This window comes from Bos grunniens, chromosome 2 (assembly GCF_055505025.1).
Source record: "Bos grunniens cultivar Pamir isolate PY7600 chromosome 2, Bosgru_T2T1.0, whole genome shotgun sequence".
Lineage (NCBI taxonomy): Eukaryota > Metazoa > Chordata > Mammalia > Artiodactyla > Bovidae > Bos > Bos grunniens.
The window spans coordinates 73,848,120-73,867,060 of record NC_141166.1 but is presented as its reverse complement, the minus strand read 5'-3'; the positions used below and the strand labels follow the sequence as shown (position 1 = coordinate 73,867,060).

The following is an 18,941-nucleotide window of genomic DNA, read 5'->3' as shown; positions in this document are numbered from 1 at the left end:
ATCACTAACTAGATGCATTAATCCATTATGGCTTGCCATTGATGACATTCTATCATTCCTTCTGCATTCAGTAGCTGTAATATTGGTACTTCTAGAAAGAGAAAACTATCCCTCATGGACAGATTACATAAGAAAAAGCCTGGTAAATACCTGATTATTTCCTTTTACTTAACTGGTTTTCAAAATAACAAATTTGTTCTTTAGCATTCTCTAATGATGACAAAGGAAGATTTTTTTTTTAAATATGTGTATTATTATACATGAACATGAACATAAGTATATTTGATGGCTTTCAGTACACTGCAGTTATTATTCTTACTGATTACCAAATTGTGCCACCTTGGGCAATGGGAAGCTATTAAAGTTGGCTTTCAAGTTCTTTGAAAAAATTCTAGTAGTCTTTGATCATTTCTTTTTTTTCATATGTAGAAAGATATTATGCTCACATGAGATTCATATTTAATACATATCAGTATGTTTTAGCTGACAGTGAGAACAGCATTCAGTATGGGTTTCCAGATGTAAATTCAGAGTAGCAAGGCAGCTTTTTTTTTTTTTTTTATTTTTAAAGTTTACATAATTGTATTAGTTTTGCCAAATATCAAAATGAATCCGCCACAGGTATACATGTGTTCCCCATCCTGAACCCTCCTCCCTCCTCCCTCCCCATACCATCCCTCTGGGCAAGGCAGCTTTTAATGTGGTCCAACTGACTGAAGTCTGAAAGGAAAACAGCGCTGTTAGCTTAACTAAACCTAGGGTGGAAGAGCTTCACGCTCAGGGATATTACAGGGGTTTCCCAAGCATCTCCTCATGAACGTCAAAACAAACTGGCTCAAGTTTAATTTACAGTTTCTCTGTCTCAGGAACACAAGCAGAACCGCCATCGAACACAGCATCACTGAAACTCACCAGCTGGTTGCCCAAATGACAGAAATGACAAATACCCAGAGAACGAAACTGTCACGATGATGTGACAGGAAGCTCTTTAAGGTTGTATTCGAGTAAAGAAAACAGAATTAAACTTCCTGATGCTACTGAGAGTGAGTCAGATGGTACATAGGAAAATCTTACAGGCAGATATTCTGCTTGGCTTCACTGAAGAAAAACGCGTGCTAGTTCCTACTAAGATTGTTGTAAACCGGGGAAAGGAAAGCCCAAAACTGGCTGTACAAGAAGACACTGTGTGGATTCACCCCCAGGGAATATCACTGGGGACATGACACCTCTCTTAGTCTCGTCTCCATGAAAATCAAATTTTCAAGAAAACTGGCATTCAGCTGAAGTGAATTAATCAGAAACTCACTTTCTTCCGCTTTCTCTTCTCAAGATTCTGCTTCATTGCCAAGGACTTGATTGCTTGGATCCACGCATCAGCCATTCGCCGGATCCGCAGTCTCATCCATCGGAATTCTTCATGCTTTTTCATCATACTGTAGAGAATATTAACATCTGTACGAATTTCTGCCTAGAAACAGAAATTTAATAAAAACGAATAGGAGATAAGAAGCCCAAAAGCATAATGGTTTTCATGATGTGACGTTTGAAAACTTGAAAGAGAGAGTCAATTAAACATGTGGCTTCAAAAGGGAGTCTGGTTCACTGAAGAGCTTTGCTTGAAGGTCCTGGGGCTGCAAATTGAGGCAAACGGCCACTGACTGCTGCTCTGCTATATAAGGGACATCATTAAAAAATTAGAAGTGGAGAAAAGCAGCACAGGCATTGCCAAGCCCTGAGCTAGGTCAAAATGTGTATTTTACAGTGAAGTGCATCTTGAAATTATCTGCACCTGAATTTATTGGCCCTTTGGATCTACTTCGGGGGAGCAGACTCCTGGGAAAACTGAAGTTTATCCTTAACAGGCTACCTGCCATTATGGAGGCTGCCACAAAGCCTCATTCCGTCCACAAAGAAGGAAAATACAAGCTAACCCTCTAGTCTTGCCCCAATCCAAATAAACAAAAGTTTATTATTTTCTACAAGGAATTTAAAAGCCAGGAATATCACTTTACTATTATAACTGAATAACATTTTGAATTCAGGCCAGAATAACTTAAAAGTTATAAAGAGTATTTTTCTACAATAGCTGGATATAATCAGTGATTGAAAGAACAGGGGGAAATAATAACATTAGTATTTTTTTCATATAACATCTAAAGAAAGCATGCTGAATCCATCTTTCAGCAGTCACCATAATTGATTCTAAACACTCATCTGACCATGCCATGACTCAATTATGTCCCAAGAATCCCATGGTCTAAGTGAGGCTCAGCAAACTCTGGCTCTTTGACCAAATCTTTCTCGGTTCAGTTCAGTTGCTCAGTTGTGTCTGACTCTTTGCGACCCCATGGACTGCAGCACGCCAGGCTTCCCTATCCAACACCAACTCCTGGAGCCTACTCAAACTCATGTCCGTTGCGTCATGTGATGCCATCCAACCATCTCATCCTCTGTCGTCCCCTTCTCCTCCCGCCTTCTATCTTTCCCAGGATCAGGGTCTTTTGCAATGAGTCGGTTGTTTGCATCAGATGGCCAGAGTATTTGGAGTTGCAGCTTCAGCATCAGTCCTTCCAATGAATATTCAGGACTGATTTCCTTTAGGATTGACTAGTTGGATCTCCTTGCAGTCCAAGGGACTCTCAAGAGTCTTCTCCAACACCACAGTTCAAAAGCATCACTTCTTCAGTGCTCAGCTTTCTTTATAGTCCAACTCTCACATCCACACATGACTACTGGAAAAACCATAGCATTTACTAAACGGACCTTTGTTGGTAGAGTAACGTCTCTGCTTTTTAACATGCTGTCTAGGTTGGTCACAGCTTTTCTTCCAAGGAGGAAGCGTCTTTTAATGTCATGGCCACAGTCACCATTTGCAGTGATTTTGGAGCCCAAGAAAATAAAGTCTGTCACTGTTTCCATTGTTTCCCCATCTATTTGTCATGAAGTGATGGGACCTGATGCCATGATCTTAGTTTTTTGAATGTTGAGTTTTACGCCAACTTTTTCACTCTCCTCTTTTACTTTGATCAAGAGGCTGTTTACTTCTTCTTTGCTTTCCACCATAAGGGTGGTGCCATCTGGGTATCTGAGGTTATTGATATTTCTCCCGGCAATCTTGGTTCCAGCTTGTGCTTCATCCAGTTCAGCACTCCGCGTGATGTACTCTGCATAAAAGTTAAAAAAGCAGGGTGACAGGATACAGCCTTGACGTACTCCTTTTCCTATTTGGAACCAGTCTGTTGTTCCATGTCCAATTCTAATGGTTGCTTCTTGACCTGCATACAGATTTCTTAGGAGGCAGGTCAGGTGCTCTGGTATTCCCATCTCTTTAAGAATTATCCACAGTTTGTTGTGATCCACACAGTCAAAGGCTTTGGTGTAGTCAATAAAGCAAAAGTAGATGTTTTTCTGGAACTCTCTTGCTTTTTTGATGATCTTCCTCATTGCCTGTTTTTCTACATAGTTTTGTGAGAACACAGCCACGCCCACTCATTTACATATGGTGAGGGCTGCCCTGGGCTACAAGGTCAGAATTGAGTAGATGTAACAGACACTTCCTTACGGCCTACTAAGAGGAAAGTATTTACTATCTAGCCTTTCACAGAAAAAGTCTGCTGACCCCTGAGGAAAAGAATAAGGGCTTGAGTTTTTAATATTAAGCTTTTCACAGCCCCTACCTACCTTTCCCATCTCTTCTTCATTCCAGCTCATTCAGACCCCTATAGCCTTGTCCCAGGCTCTTCTCCTGAAAATGCCAGGCTCTTGTATGGGCACCTTTTTACCTCACATCAGAGACATCTTTCTCTCCTTGACTTGGTATAAATCCATTCATCACTTCACATTCAACTCCAAGGTCATTTTCTCTTTACATCTCTCCTGACCCACGCAGGCTGTGATGGCCACTTCCTCATTAATTTCCATGGGCCTGTGTTTCAGTGTTGACAAGGGTGCAGTCACCATTTACAACCCCACCTTCATTACCAGATCACTGGGCACCTCCAAGTCTGGTACCAGGTCTTATTGACTTAGGAACCCTCAGAGAACTGCTCAGTAAATAAACATAATGCTAACGGGTTGATGCGGCCACTCAAATTTCCACAGGGCTGGGGACAGAAGTTCTTCAGTTTACTATTATTTCAGATTACAGCTGGCATCTCGAGAAGACTCTACATGTATCACTTGGCAGCAGCCCCAAGTCACAAGCCAGGTAAGAGGTTTCCAAAACCACTTACCAATGAATTACGATCAGCTTCTTCATAGGGATTTTTCACTCTCCAAGGTAAATGGGGACACCAATTTTCAACCTGAAAAACAGGAACCAGAGACACTGAGTATGCCGGTTCATTTGCAAAGGAATTAACGTCTGTGCCAAGCCGGAGCACAGTGCCTTGTACACAGAAAGCGGGTTAAGTGGGTTTTTATCAATACATTAGTCAGACTCCCACACTCTTAGCTAGCAACCCAGAGAGGTCTGCTCTCAGATGCAACAATAACCAGTCAAGGTCCCAAGGAGCCTATGATTACACTGTACATCCATCCTTCAAAAACTTCCTAATGACTAATTCCTTAATCATTTAATCTTCATAATTCTATGCAGAAGGAGAGGGGAGCTCTTATGGTAGAAAGTTAAAAGATATGAACACTGCCACCAGGGGATAGGAATTCAAAGGTGCTTCTGTGCCATTTATTTAGCAAAAGGACAGGAATGATTTGTTATTTGCTCTGGCGTGTCTGGAAAGGTAACAGCAAGTCATCTGATGCACAGAACTCCATCATTTATCTCCAAATTAGGAAGGCAACTGAGAGTTTAAGGCTAACGGATCAAGGCTTCTCCTCATTCTGTGGCTGTTCACTTCATACTATCTCAAGGAACAGGGTGATAAAACCTATTGGAAAGAGATGAGGAAAGAAAAAAATCCTTCAGCAATCTTGTGAGAGCCATTGTGGAAGACTGATTGTTCTGTCAATGCACCAGAGTTTAGAGAGCAGGAGAGGAGAAAAGAGAAAGCAGAAGTACCAAATTTTATAGGAATGACTTCAAAAAAGGTTACCAAAGAAAATTAAGGCAGATTTACACTTTCTAGTAACTGAAGAATACACTGACTGATATTGATGTCTGACCTCTATGCCAAAACTGGCCATATAATTCCAAGGTAGCATATCACCCATTCACTAATATGAGATTATTAAAGATGGCTAGTAAAATGAAAAGGAAATGAAAATAATGTTTCTATGGCCAGGTGGACCCATAAAAATGAACAGAGCCAGAGGGTGGGGGGCATCCTTGGAGGACCATGAAGAAGGCAGGGATGTAAGTGAGTTAGACTTTCAGGTCAGCAATGCAGAGTCAGACAAGCTAGTTAGCCCCCCAGCTCTGGGCAAGTTTTCAAAGAAAGCAGTTTCACTACTCTAGAAATAAAGCAAGGTGATTTTGACGAGGACCCAAAATAATTGGGCAATTTGCATAAAGCCCTCTGCTGCGGCAAGTGATCTGAAAGCAATATGCAGAGGGCAGCTAAGTTTGGGGGTGGGTGGAATTCCCGGATAGGAAAAGCATCATATTCTCTTTTCTTTTTGTGGAGTGAAATTAGACCTGACCAGCTTTGTGAATGGCTTCAGAGACTCAAAAGGACTCCTCATAAGAAAGGATGCAATGGTTTTTACTCATAAGAAAATACCAACTTGCCTGAAATGCCTATGTCTAAAAACTGAGCGCTTATACAGCAGCATCACCATGAAAGGCAAAAATCACAAAGGAAAAGCACTCTATAAGTGAGAAAAGTGAGGAAGAACCAGCAGAAAAGAAGCCTCCAAGAGGACGAAGCTGGTCCCAGCAGCACTGTACACATCTGTGCCTTGTATGCTTAGGCTGGACTGAATTATTTAATTCAAATTAAATTTTTGTAAATGGACTCAGTAAGACAGTGCTTTAAAGCATATTTATACCATGAAGGATTCAAATAGATTGCTGACCTGACTGGGAGACCTTCCACTGCACACAAAAGCATGAGGGTGAGCAAGCAGGGCACAGATTCATAGTCAATCCCATATTAAATAAATAACAAAATGCACGCAGCAGCATGTCAGAATAAAAAATGTCCTCATGAAGAGCATGATAGGGAGAGATGAGACACGACTATGAATAAAGAAAATCAAGCAAAAGGAGACACATTAGTGAGATCAGATAAAGAAGAGTACATTCACTCCTCTGCCCTTCGAAGAATCTTCCAAAATTTACTCTGATGAAAATACAGTCCAAGGTGATCTTCTAAAGTATGACTTCCCTACAGAATACTCAAGACTTTAATTCCTCTTTGAAACTGATCATTTATCTCAGTTCTTCTTACGATAAATCACTGGATAATACCATGTGAGATTTCAAGGGCATCTCAGAAAGTATGGGAAATGGAGTCAGTGTATTTTGAATTTAGCAAGAAATCTTACCATTACATACACACTCACAATAGAGGAAAAATCCATTCTGAATATCCTGACACAGAATGAAGACAGTGGGTTTTCAGGGTGGCTGTTTTTGTACACAGTGATAAGCTAACTGGTTAACAAAATAATTAAATTATACCTAAATCAATTACTCCATGGGGAGTGGAGGAAAAACAAACAAACAAACACATTTCTTTCTGAAATCTCAGTGGATTACCAGGACTGGAAGAAAGCCAGCACTGGCAGTAACTCCATGTATTGAAACAAAACAGCCCTCAAATGAGCAACATTTTCCTAAATAAGAACATCATTGACAACACAGGGAAAATCTTGTTCAGGGATCGTAATTCAACTTCCTCATCCCTAACCGTTTTGTCCAATCTACCCTGGCTCCCTATATGAGTCTAACCACCCAGCATACCATCCTACCTAAGAAAGTTGGACCCCAGGGAGAGCCCCCTGTCTTCCTGATCTAGAAGCTCTTCTACTTCAACTCATTCTCATCATCTTAGTGTTCTGGCTCTCAGAACCCTAGGGCCCTATTTCTGCCTGTGGTCACCTACTGGCTTGGCTACAATTTTCCAACTGCAAACTTAGAGCTCTCTCTGGGATAAGATCTGTGGTGCTGGACCCTCCCACTGCCTACCCCCACCTCTACCCAGCTCCTGCAAGCTGGCAAGTCCTCTGTCAAGCCCTCTGCCAGGGAAGGGACTGGGCAGCCTTAAAATCTCCCACAAATCACTGTAGTGAGTCTAAGAATTGAAAATCATCTGAGTTCATGGCAACACGCATGCAACAATCAATAGAGGAGCAGAACCATGACTATAATAACCTTTGATTTGAAGGTGAAACTTCTACGGAACTAATCTTTTTAGTGCACTAGCCCAAGGCTACGAAATAAAGAGGCAGGGGAGGAGAGGGTGAGATGTATGGAAAGAGTAACAAGGCAATTTACATTACTATATGCAGTAATAGCCAACGGGAATTTGGTGTATGGCTCAGGAAACTCAAACAGGGGCTCTGTATCAGTCTAGAGAGGTGGAATGGGGCCGGAGATGGGAGGGAGGTTCAAAAGGGAGGGGATATATGTATACTTATGGCTGATTCATGTTAATAACAAAATTCTGTAAAGCAATTATCCTTCAATAAAAAAAAAAAAAAATATGAAGAGGAAAAAGAAGAAGGCAATGGCAACCCACTCCAGTACTCTTGCCTGGAAAATGCCATGGACAGAGGAGCCTGGTGGGCTGCAGTCCATGGGGTCGTGAAGAGTCAGAGATGACTGAGCGACTTCACTTTCACTTTTCACTTTCATGCATTGGAGAAGGAAATGGCAACCCACTCCAGTGTTCTTGCCTGGAGAATCCCAGGGACAGTGGAGCCTGATGGGCTGCCGTCTATGGTGTCGCACAGAGTGGGGCATGACTGAAGCGACTTAGCAGTAGTGGCATGAAGAGGAAATAGAACCAGAAAAGACCAGCCAGGCTAGACCTTTGGAACAGGAAGGCATCTCTCAGAGAGAGGGCACAAAGAATCACTTTTCTTGAGCAAGGAGATCTAAAATTAACCAATTTTATTTTTGACATTCCCCCTTCCAATGATTTAAACTTCTTTGATCTGAGAGAAGGTTTTGCAGCTTCATCAACGTAGAACGTAAATCAAAGCAAAGTTTCTAAAAAGACATCAGGTAGGTCATACTTACTTTCAAGCTCTTTCAGATGGACAATTCTTACATTTAAGAAAAGAGAAACTACCAACAGAGATGCCTACAGCTCGAATTGGATTTTAAAGAGGGAAAAGAAATAATAAAATTACAGCAAGAATGAGTAGGAGATTTAATGTATATCTACGTGTACGTCTGCAGAACTAGACTTAATCTCTGCAGTAATAGTCTGTTCTTTTGGAAAGAATAATAATCAGGCTCTGATATGGCCTCTTCTCTTATGGATAATGTGAAGGGTTTTGCTTTTAATGAATCACTGACATACCGAATTTCATCCATATTTTTCCAAGAGTTAAGTGTGGTCAAAAAGTAAATATGCAAAATGCATAAGAAAAGTCTAAGATTACCTCTAGAGGTTGATGTCTTGAACGCTTAGGATTCTCTTCTTTATGTAAATTTTCATATTTTTTGTTTTTACAAAGAACATTTATTGAGTAATTTTTAAAGGCATTACATTATATAAGCATACAATCATTGACTGAAGGTTTACAGTTCAGTGCATCTGGGAAAAAAACAAATAAACTTGACTGTATCCCATCATATAATCCCCTGAAGTGCCCTACAAGGTGGGTACCATGCCCAGATTACACGTGAGGAAAGCAAGACTTGAAGGTGCTGAGAACTTGCAGAGGTCCACTCACTAGTGACTTCCCTGGTGGCTCAGATGGTAAAAGAGTTTGCCGACAATGCGAGAGACCCAGGTTCGATCCATGGGTCGGGAAGATCCTCTGGAGAAGGAAATGGCAACCCACTCCAGTACTCTTGACTGGGAGATTCCATGGATGGAGGAGCCTGGTAGGCTAGGTAGGCTACAGTCCATGGGGTCACAAAGAGTTGGAGATGATTGAGCGACTTGACTTTCACTTTTCACTCACTAGTGAGTGGCGGGGCTGGGTGATGACTGAGATCCTGTCCCTGAACCAGGACATGAAGTGTCAGAGACACTTTAAAGGGCAGGGACAAGAGGGCTGCTGAATCTGGAATCCACCAAAACAGATTCTATGTCCAACTCCACAAACATCTAGGGGTATAACCTTAAACCATCTGACTTTCAAGTTTTCTCATCTACAACATAAAGGTGCCAGCTTGGGTACTCTATAACAATTCTATTATCTATGAGACCTAAAAAATATAGTTAGACACCACCATGTGGGTTACCTATCAAAATGACACAATTGATTATATTCATTAGATAAACTGATGATACACACATGTATATGCATACACATATTTGTTGTACTGATAACCTATCTAATGAACTCATTAAAGAACATGCTTTAAAAAAAAATGTAAAAGAAAGATCTCTTTACCCCACTCCACGCTCCTCCCAGGCCTACTCTCCTTTTCTAAAAATTCAAAAAGGAAATGCACATGGTAAAAGATGTCTCCACATGTGAGCGTTTCCACTACCTGGCCCCATCCTCTCCATCAAATACCTGAGCTGATGAATATTTTGGCCAAGTGGCTTGTTAGGAAAGGCTGTGCCTGGGGAAGCAGGTGGATGACAGAGAAGAACAAGAAAAACGACACTGCACCAAGAGCCAAGCGCTTCACACACATTGTATCCTCTGGTTTCCACGTAATCACATGGGCAAGGTCGCTCATCATGACAGATGAGGCCATGGGTAGGGCGGCCCCGTGGCTGGGGATGGAAGTGCCATCTGTCCTGTCCAGGGCCGGCACTTAGCAGCGAAACCAGACATGTGGTTCCTACAGTCCCACGAGCACAGTCCAGCCTCCAATATCAGAGTAGGACTGCCTAGATCTTCTCCACAAAATCCTCCAGAAAGGGTTCACTCCACTCCCACTGCGGGGCTGCTGGAAGGGCCATGACAGTGATGACAACTTGCTGCCTGCAGCCTTCTTCCCTGCTGTCTGTTCTGTGCAGCAGAGGTGATCATTTCAAAGCCTAAACTGGATTACATCCTACACTAACTCAGACCCTCCAGGGGCTTCTCCTTACCCTTAGAATAAAACCCAGAATTTACCCTCCTGCCCTCCAAACAAGAACCTCCTTCCATATCCAAACACCCGCCAGGTTCATTCCTGCCTCTGGAGGGTTGCCGGACTTGTGAGAAGAGGGGAAAAGATGCTCAGTTAAATTCGAATTTCAGACAAAGGATGATTTTTCTCTTGAGTAAGCTGCATGCAGTATTTGTCATATGTGAAAGTGAAAGTGTAGTCGCTTAGTGTCTGACTCTTTGTGACCCTGTGGACTATAGTCCACCAGACTCCTCTGTCCATGGAATTCTCCAGGCAAGGATACTGGAGTGGGTAGCCAGTCCCTTCTCCAGGGCATCTTTCCGACCCAGGTTTCAAACCCGGGTCTCCCGTATCGTGGGCAATTTTTTTTATCATCTAAGCCACCAGGGAACCGCCATTTATCACATACTCACAATTCAATAAATAAAACACTCTACCTGAAATTCATGATCATTAGTCATCCTGTATTTTACCTGGTAACCCCACACCTCAGGCTTCGGCATCCACGCTCTTTCTACCTGAAACACTCTTCCTCTCAGAGCGCGCATGCCTCCCTCTCTTCCCTCCTACACACTATGCTCCAACTTTTCCTGAGAAGCCTTCCATGATCTGCTTACCTGGCCACTCTACCTCCTTACTCTGCTTTTCCTTGGCACAAAAACCACATGCAGAAATTATCTGACCTACGGGATGGCTACTGTCTGCTGCCCCAACGAATGTAAGCTCCTTAAGGACTTCAGTTAGCCTGCTCAGTGCTCTTTCCTCAATCCGGAGAACAGGGCCTGGCACACAACAGGTCCTCAATCATTACTTGTTACATACTGAATGAAAAAATGGGTGACTTGAGTGTTATAGATATTCATTATAAGGATACTCTTTTCCTTTTAAGTGGCACAATGTATGTTCATCATTGTATTAGAATCTTTCAACAACACCCTGAGGCAAGCATGGCAGGCTTTACCTTGAGGAAATGTTCTAGGCCACACAGGTAGGAGCTGAATCCAGACAGACATTTTTTTTTTTTTTTTCATGGAAAGGCATTTTAAACATAGCAGTGTATACATATCAAACCCCAACTCCCAAGCTATCCATGAATTTTCTGCAATATGCAGTGCTGCCCCCGACCATGCGGGGGAAGGCAGGAATATCAGAAACAGAAAGTATGGAATCAGTCATGTGCAAGAGAGCCGAGGGCTGGGAAGACCTGAGACAGGACTACTCAGGATATTAGGGAAGGATAGGACTTCAAGAGAAACTGCTGTGAGTTTTCAACACACCCCAAACCAGTGGGGTTCTAATGAGAGGATGTCAGAGTTTCAAACTGCTGCTGCTGCTGCTAAGTCACTTCAGTCGTGTCCGACTCTGTGTGACCCCACTGACGGCAGCCCACCAGGCTCCCCCGACTCTGGGATTCTCCAGGCAAGAACACTGGAGTGGGTTGCCATTTCCTTCTCCAATGCATGAAAGTGAAAAGTGAAAGTGTCCGACTCTTTGCAACCCCATGGACTGCAGCCCACCAGGCTCCTCCATCCATGGGATTTTCCAGGCAAGAGTACTGGAGTGGGGTGCCATTGCCTTCTCCTGAGTTTCAAAAATTCATCCCAAATCTCTGTGGGAAGAGACCTGTCAATTTCCTTTAAACAGGAGAGGCAACAAATTCTTCTTCTGTCATGAACTATTCAGATAATAGAGAGATGCTTCTTACACTGCACACAGGCAAACTCGGCCCCTCTGGGCCTGCATTCACACTGAGGACACTAGAGCCACAGTCACCCAGCTGATAAAAGTGGTCACATTCCAGCCACCAAGGACAGAGCTCCTCTTTTGTGGCAGTGTGCAATTTAGCCTTAAGTGTAGATCCAGGCAAATAACGCTGAGTGACAATAAGAAAGGGCTTCCCAGGTGGCGCTGGTAGTAATGAACCCACCTGCCAATGCAGGTAGATGGAAGAGACGCAGGTTCGATCCCTGGGTCGGGAAGATCCTCTGGAGAACAGCATGGCAACACACTCAAGTATTCTTGCCTGGACAGAGGAGCCTGGCGGGCTACAGTCCATAGGGTGGCAAAGAGCACACAGGACTGAAGCGACTGAACACACACACATGCAAAACAGCTCTTCTTTGGCAGTAGTACGCGATTTTGCCTGAAGCGTACATTTAGGCAAATAATGCTGAGTGACAATAAGAATAAAAGCTGGGCCAGAAAACTGTGCCTTCTAATATAATTGGCTAATTCCATCTAACAGTCTAACCTGATCCTCTGCATTCCCCTATAGATAAAGTATTAAAGAGCATTATATTAAAACCGCTAATAAGTGCTCAAAATGCCCTTGCTTCATGTCTCAAACTTAATGTTTTTAGCAGAATTTAATCTTAAAATTTTACAAAAACAATTCTTCAAGATTAGAAAGATGATAGCTGGTGAAGTCACCCACTTAGAACAAAGAGACAAAAAAGCTATCAACTACTTCAAAAAATGCTTTAAATAGTCATTCGTTCAATAAATATGTGTGTCAGGCACTATTATTCCTGTAAACAAAACAGACAAAAATCTCTCTGGAGATGACTTTTCATATACCTTTTCTTAATGCTGGATGTTGATGGTCACCCCAAGACCTTCGCACTGACTGTTCCCCAAACCTGTTAAATACCTGTATCAGACTTCTGAACCTCTTCCTCTCTCACTTCCTTCAATATGGTGCTCACACGTCCTCCTCCCATTTTTTCAGTAGGGCATTTTCTGAACATGCTATCTAAAACTGACACCATCACTCCTCATGAGCATTTTGAGTTCCATCTGTTTTATTTCTCTCCACAGCTCTACTGTAATCTAAAAGATATATATTTTACTTTTTGTTGCCCGTCCCCTCCTATAAAACATAACCTTAAGAAGTGTTTGCCTTTTGGCTCGCTGTCATATGCCCAGCATCCAGAAAATCCTAGTAGCAATGAATTTCCCTGGTACCCAGACTATGGATTGTCTTATTTCCCAGTAAGAGGAACCAAGGGGACTTACAGAAAACACCCAGGGTTATGTCAAAAGGCCTCAGAAGACAATATGCATTGGCTCCCACTGGTCAAAGAAGGAGTAATATGAGAACTAGAAAGAAAATAATTGGAATGGATCAAACATATCAAATATAGTTCATTCAAAGCCTTGATTGAAACAAGGTGCTGATTGAAACCACAAGCATTAAAACAAGCAACCAACCAAACTACTGGTCACCAGTGGAAGATGGCAGGAAATCAACAGAGAAATCAAGGTTTCCTTTATGAACTGTTCCTCAGGGTAACCAAATACCAGATGAGGACTCATTTCTCTATATAGAGTATTCCTGATATATTACGAACGAATCCTGATGAATCCAGGCAGTAATTATCGTTGGCTGTTGATATCACAAAAAGAGAAAAAGCTAGGCATTTATGTGTCTCCTGCACATTTAATATCATCCATGAAACAATTTTGAAAAAAATATTAAGCCTGACTCTGATCAAGCCTCAGATCTACTATCAATTTACAGGAAATACAGGGTTGGGGAAGTAGGTTATCCAACAACATGGGGATACAGTCATAAAAACTCAGAGTACAACAAACTCTTCTAAGAGTACAGAGTACAACAACAGCTTCTAAGGCAAGTAAAGTTTTGTCAGTGAAAAATTACAAGGGGCACCAACAGTTGTAATTTATGGTTATTGCTTGAAACTCCATTCAAATAATAAACTTCAGGTTACAAAATGGTCTACAAAATGTGAATAGTAATCTGATATTCGAAGATATTATGGAATTCTGTGATTTTAAAAATACGGAACAGTTTTAGTAGTTTTAAAAAAGAGCCTCTTTTAAAGGTATGTGGTGAAACATTCACAGATGATGGGATTTGGGGGATTTGCTTCAAAATAACCATCTGGGAGAAGTGTCAATGAATGAGATTGGCCACAAACTGACACTTATTGAATCTGTGTCCCAGACATACAGAATTTCCTTATATCTGTTTCTTTTACATAGGTTTGACATTTTCCACATTAAAAAAAGTTTAAAACATAAAACTTTACAAATGTCTTACTGGTATATAATATGAATGATCAGAGACAATGTTTAAAAGTTTGTAAAAACACAAATTGGAGATGACTGCATCAAAGCCCCCATCTGCCACATGTTTCTAAAGAGCAAACAGGTAATGGTTTGGGGTTTGGCAAGTCCCTTTTAATTTCTGGAAGGTGGAGGTCAGAGTAAGAAATCTCAGTCTAAATGTTGTAGTTTGTGAAAATAATAATAATTTAAAAAGAGAAACAAAAAAGATATAAAACTAAATGTTGAGTATGTGAAACTGACAAACAGGAGTGGTCATAAAAGAACGAACTCAGAAGGAGGTAGAGGTTGAGGGAAATTGAGAGATCATTTAAGCTGACGACAAATACTGTTTGGTAAAATCAGGATTGTTTTAAAAAAGTGGTTTCTAAAGATGTCTTAGAATTCAGGTAATAAAAGACACAAAAAACACACAGATAAAGAAGATAAAATAAAGGCTGAATTCAAGAACTGAAAAGAACAAGATCATAAATCTCTGCCACCTCCTGTGTTGCCAAAATATATTATCTCACAGAAAGAGAATTTTCTGTGTCAAATGGCTAAACATTTAAAAGGTGTGTGTGGGTAATCTCAGGCAACAGTCTAGTGGTATTTTTAAAGTACTCCCTGACCTGTCCCAAGATGTTAGTTATATTTTCTCATTCAGGTTTTCTCCTGCAACCTGAACAGTCTATTCTTTACCACGGCCCACTTTGACAAATTAGTCTGTGAGACACCATTTCCAAGATATCTTTAGCAGCCAACACAGTCCATAAATCCAAATCATGGTACTGGTTATTAGGATTTCATTTCATGCTCACATTCACAAACATTTAAGCTTTCAACCTTTGCTGTTGGGCATTAATCTTGGCATTAATCAACGGATTAAGTACGCTGAATTTAAACTCAAGGTTAATAGCACGCTCAGCCAATATTAGTTTTACATATTGCCAAGGGAGAACAGGAAGACACAGAGAGCTTTATGTCTGTTTTTTTCTGAAACATAAGAAACAGACTGATGAGTAAGGCATGAAATTGCTTCTTTTCTTCCTTTATGAGGGACTCACACATACCGGTGGGTGTGCACACAGACACAGACACAGACACATACAGTCACTCACTCAACCAGTCCAAATTGGCATTTGAAGCAACAGCTTGTACACATCCTAAGATCTAGCAATCAATCACTGAGCAATTGAATGGCAACATAAGTCCTTAAAAAAATAGTACAAACAAATTAAGAAGTCTGGCAGGGTGTGATGGTTGCTAGTTGCTATAATAATTGTGTAGACAGCAAGAACGTGTGGGCATCAAATATATCAGCACCATCTATCAATATAATATCAATAGGGGTAAAGACATTTATTCTCAATTGTGTAAAAGCTGATAGCAGTAAAAGGCTCTTCGGAGGGCTAAGTTAATAATACCTGAAACAATGACATTCAGAGTAATTACTTGATAGGCTCTTGTCTCTAACGGGAGTAGTTACGTGGCTCACAAAAACAGATACAGAAAATGAACTGCCCGATGATCTGGAAATGCAAGCTGGTTAACGGACACGAATCATTCATTTGCTCCCACCTAAGTACTTGGTTTTCATGAGTTGTATCTTCAGGAGAATTGGTGCTGTTTTGGTGGGGGAGGGGGCTAGTAAATCATTAAAATTATGAGTATTTGAAAACTAGCAATGAAGACTGATTAATGGAAACCAGCTAACTTAGAGCTGTATGTCAAACACAGGTGGATTTGAGAATAGAACTGAACGCAAAGGCAACGATGACAAATGACTTCATTTGAGCTCAGCTTTCATTCGATGTGAAAGGGCAACAGTAATGGTGAGTGCAGAGGGACTAAGCAACTAAACCTCTCGGAGCCTCTAAGATGCAGCTCTCAGAGCTGGGGAGAGGTTGGAACTGCACTGTGCGTTGGAGGTGTCCGGGACACACAGGCTCACTCATGCTTCATTCTTCTTTCTGCCTGCCACCCGGGAAGGGCAATGCTGAGACTTTTAGCACCACACCCAGGCCCTAACACAGCGTCAGACACAGTACAAGCACCTGTGGGGATGACGAAGGGTAAACACTGATGGCTTTACCTTCTGAGAGTCCCCGTAGAGGCTGGTAGACTACTAGTTGGTGAGGGGAAGAGTAGAAGTTTCAGGGGAAGAAAAATGCAGGAAAAGTGCCGTCTTCTAAGACTGGTCTGAATCTAAATGCCTCAATTCAACTAGTGACTGACTATGGGAGATATTTTACTTCATGTCCTCTTTCATATTTGTCAAAGCTCTGAAGTTAAACGTACATGGAAACAAGAACTGGCTCTTCTTCAATTTTTGTTGTTGTTCAGTCCCTAAGTCAAGTCTGACTCTTTGCAACCCCATGGACTGCAACACACCTGCTCTTCACTACCTCCCAGAGTTTGCTCAGATTCATGTCCATTGAGTCGGTGATGCTAATCATCTCATCTCCTGCTCTTCAATAAGGATTAAGAAAAGAATCAAAGTCACCAGTGTATTCACTGACGAAGTAAAAAAAATCAAATGAAGATGTCTGTCAATCACCTTCCCAACTGCAAGAGTAAGCTGGCATACGATACAGGTTAAATGAAGTAACAAAAGAAGGAAAGTGTGAAGAAAGAGGAAAAAAAATAGACAAAAACAGCACCACAAAGCCATAGATGTTGTCCAGGATTTATAGACTACTAGAACAGAATTAACAGGGTTTAGGAATCATCTCTAATAATTTTATTTTAACAATGGCAAGAGTGCACTGCAGCTACACACATCCAGTTCATGATTTTAATGTGAACAAGCATCACATCCTGAGAAAGGAAGCCAAGGAGAACTATATTCTTCTATATTACTAGAAGTCTGCTGCTAAGTTGCTTCAGTTGTGTCCGACTCCGTGCCACCCCATGACGGCAGCCCACCAGGCTCCCCCGTCCCTGGGATTCTCCAGGCAAGAACACTGGAGTGGGTTGCCATTTCCTTCTCCGACTAGAAGTCTAGGGATCTAGAATTAAATGAGATTGGTGAATGAGAACCAGAAATTCATTCTAATTCTAAAAGGAAATCAAGGTCCCAACAGAAATTGTCCCGGGCTATATGACACTCCACAACTGTACTCAAATAATGGCAACATCAAAAATCTATCGTGCACAGACATAGAAAACAAACTTATGGTTACCAAAGGGGAAAGGTGTGTGTGGGGGAGGGATAAATTAGGAATTTGGGAGTAACACACACACACTATTTTATATATAAAATAGATAAGCCACAAGGACCTACTATATATCACAGAGAATTATACTCAACATTTTGTAATTATATAGGAAAAGGGGGCTTCCCAGCTGGCGCTAGTGGTAAAGAAACCACCTGCCAGTGCAGGAGACAGAAGAGATGCAAGTTCGATCCCTGGGTTGGGAAGATCCCCTGGAGGAGGGCATGGCAAACAACTCCAGTACTCTTGCCTGGAGTATCCCATGGACAGAGGAGCCTGGCGGGCTACAGTCCATAGGGTCGCAAAGAGTCGGTCACAACTGAAGCAACTTAGCACGTATTTGGGAAAAGAATTTGAAAAAGAATATATATATATATATATTTTATATATATACACACACATAGACCTGAAACTAAGACAACATTGTAAATCAGCCATAGTTCAATAAAAAAACTAAATACCCTCCTCGAAAGTAAAGTTAAAAAAAAAAAAAAAAACAACTTACTATGAAAGCATCAGTTAAAATAATTATCATTTATCAGGCTCTACTCTAAGCATGGTCCCATATAGACTCAGGAATCCACAAGGCAGATTCTTTAAGAACAAAATTAAAACTTTTATATTATAAAGGAAGAACCTGAGGCACAAAGAGAGCAACTTTTCCAAGAGCACAGAGTTTAGCAAGCATCAGAAACAGAAGCTGAAGTCAAGTGTGAGGCTCTAAGACAGTACTATTGAAAGGCTCATATTGATTACATTTTCTTCTCTTACAGGGTATCTATTAAGATGCTTCGAAAAAAGAAAAAATATTTTCTTTGAGTGCCAAAGTTTCAAGATAATTTTCACATTAAAATTTTGAAGAAGTTCCTAGTTGTTTCCCAGGACCCCTTCCTGGCTCAATTTACCTGTATCCATGCTTTCTCTTCTATTAGACTTTAAAGATAATGAATGCATAGCATGGTGCCAAGCAAATGAATTCTCAGTAACTGTTGACAATCAATGAACATAACAGATGTTCAATAAGTGCTCACTGAACTGAGTTCAGTGGAACAAAAAGAAAAGTCTGATCATTTGCATAAGAAAAGAGTAGAATAGGCAAACGAAGCACCATTCCATGTCCAGGAAGGAGAAAAAAAAAGGTTAAAGGTTCTGAAACAAGACACCCAGGCTCCAACGTCAAGTCTACATGATCTATCACATGTTTATGCAGCCCAGTCTATCCCACACTCCTCTCAATTTACCTCCACAGAGGTTCCCTCTTCTCTCATCTTAGCTACATCCTTCCTTCCCTTCTGGTAGTGGTAGGGTGGCTGTTTCAAAGGAAGGGAACCAGGTCATATGTAATCGCGGTCCTCTTCATCTGAATTCTCCCGCACCTCCCGAGCTCTGGCTCAGGAAATGAAGACCCAGGCTGGAGCGGGCACCTCAAATCCTCTTCCTCTCTCTTCACTTCAGCAGTCCTCCCCAAGATGCAAACGGTTAGGGAGGCATGAAATTAGCTCAGTTTG

General features: G+C 41.4%; 1 protein-coding gene across 35 annotated transcripts in view; it reads right to left on the bottom strand.

The window, feature by feature from the left end:
• MGAT5 (alpha-1,6-mannosylglycoprotein 6-beta-N-acetylglucosaminyltransferase) overlaps positions 1 to 18,941 on the bottom strand; it is a 397,826-nt gene that overhangs the window by 151,737 nt on the left and 227,148 nt on the right. For all 35 annotated transcript variants that reach the window (XM_086367683.1, XM_086367741.1, XM_086367539.1 and 32 more), the window contains 2 exons: positions 4,233 to 4,304; positions 1,307 to 1,468 (listed from right to left, as the gene is read on the bottom strand). In XM_086367683.1, coding sequence (XP_086223809.1) covers positions 1,307 to 1,468; positions 4,233 to 4,304 — 234 coding nt within the window. The remainder of the gene's footprint in view (positions 1 to 1,306; positions 1,469 to 4,232; positions 4,305 to 18,941) is intronic.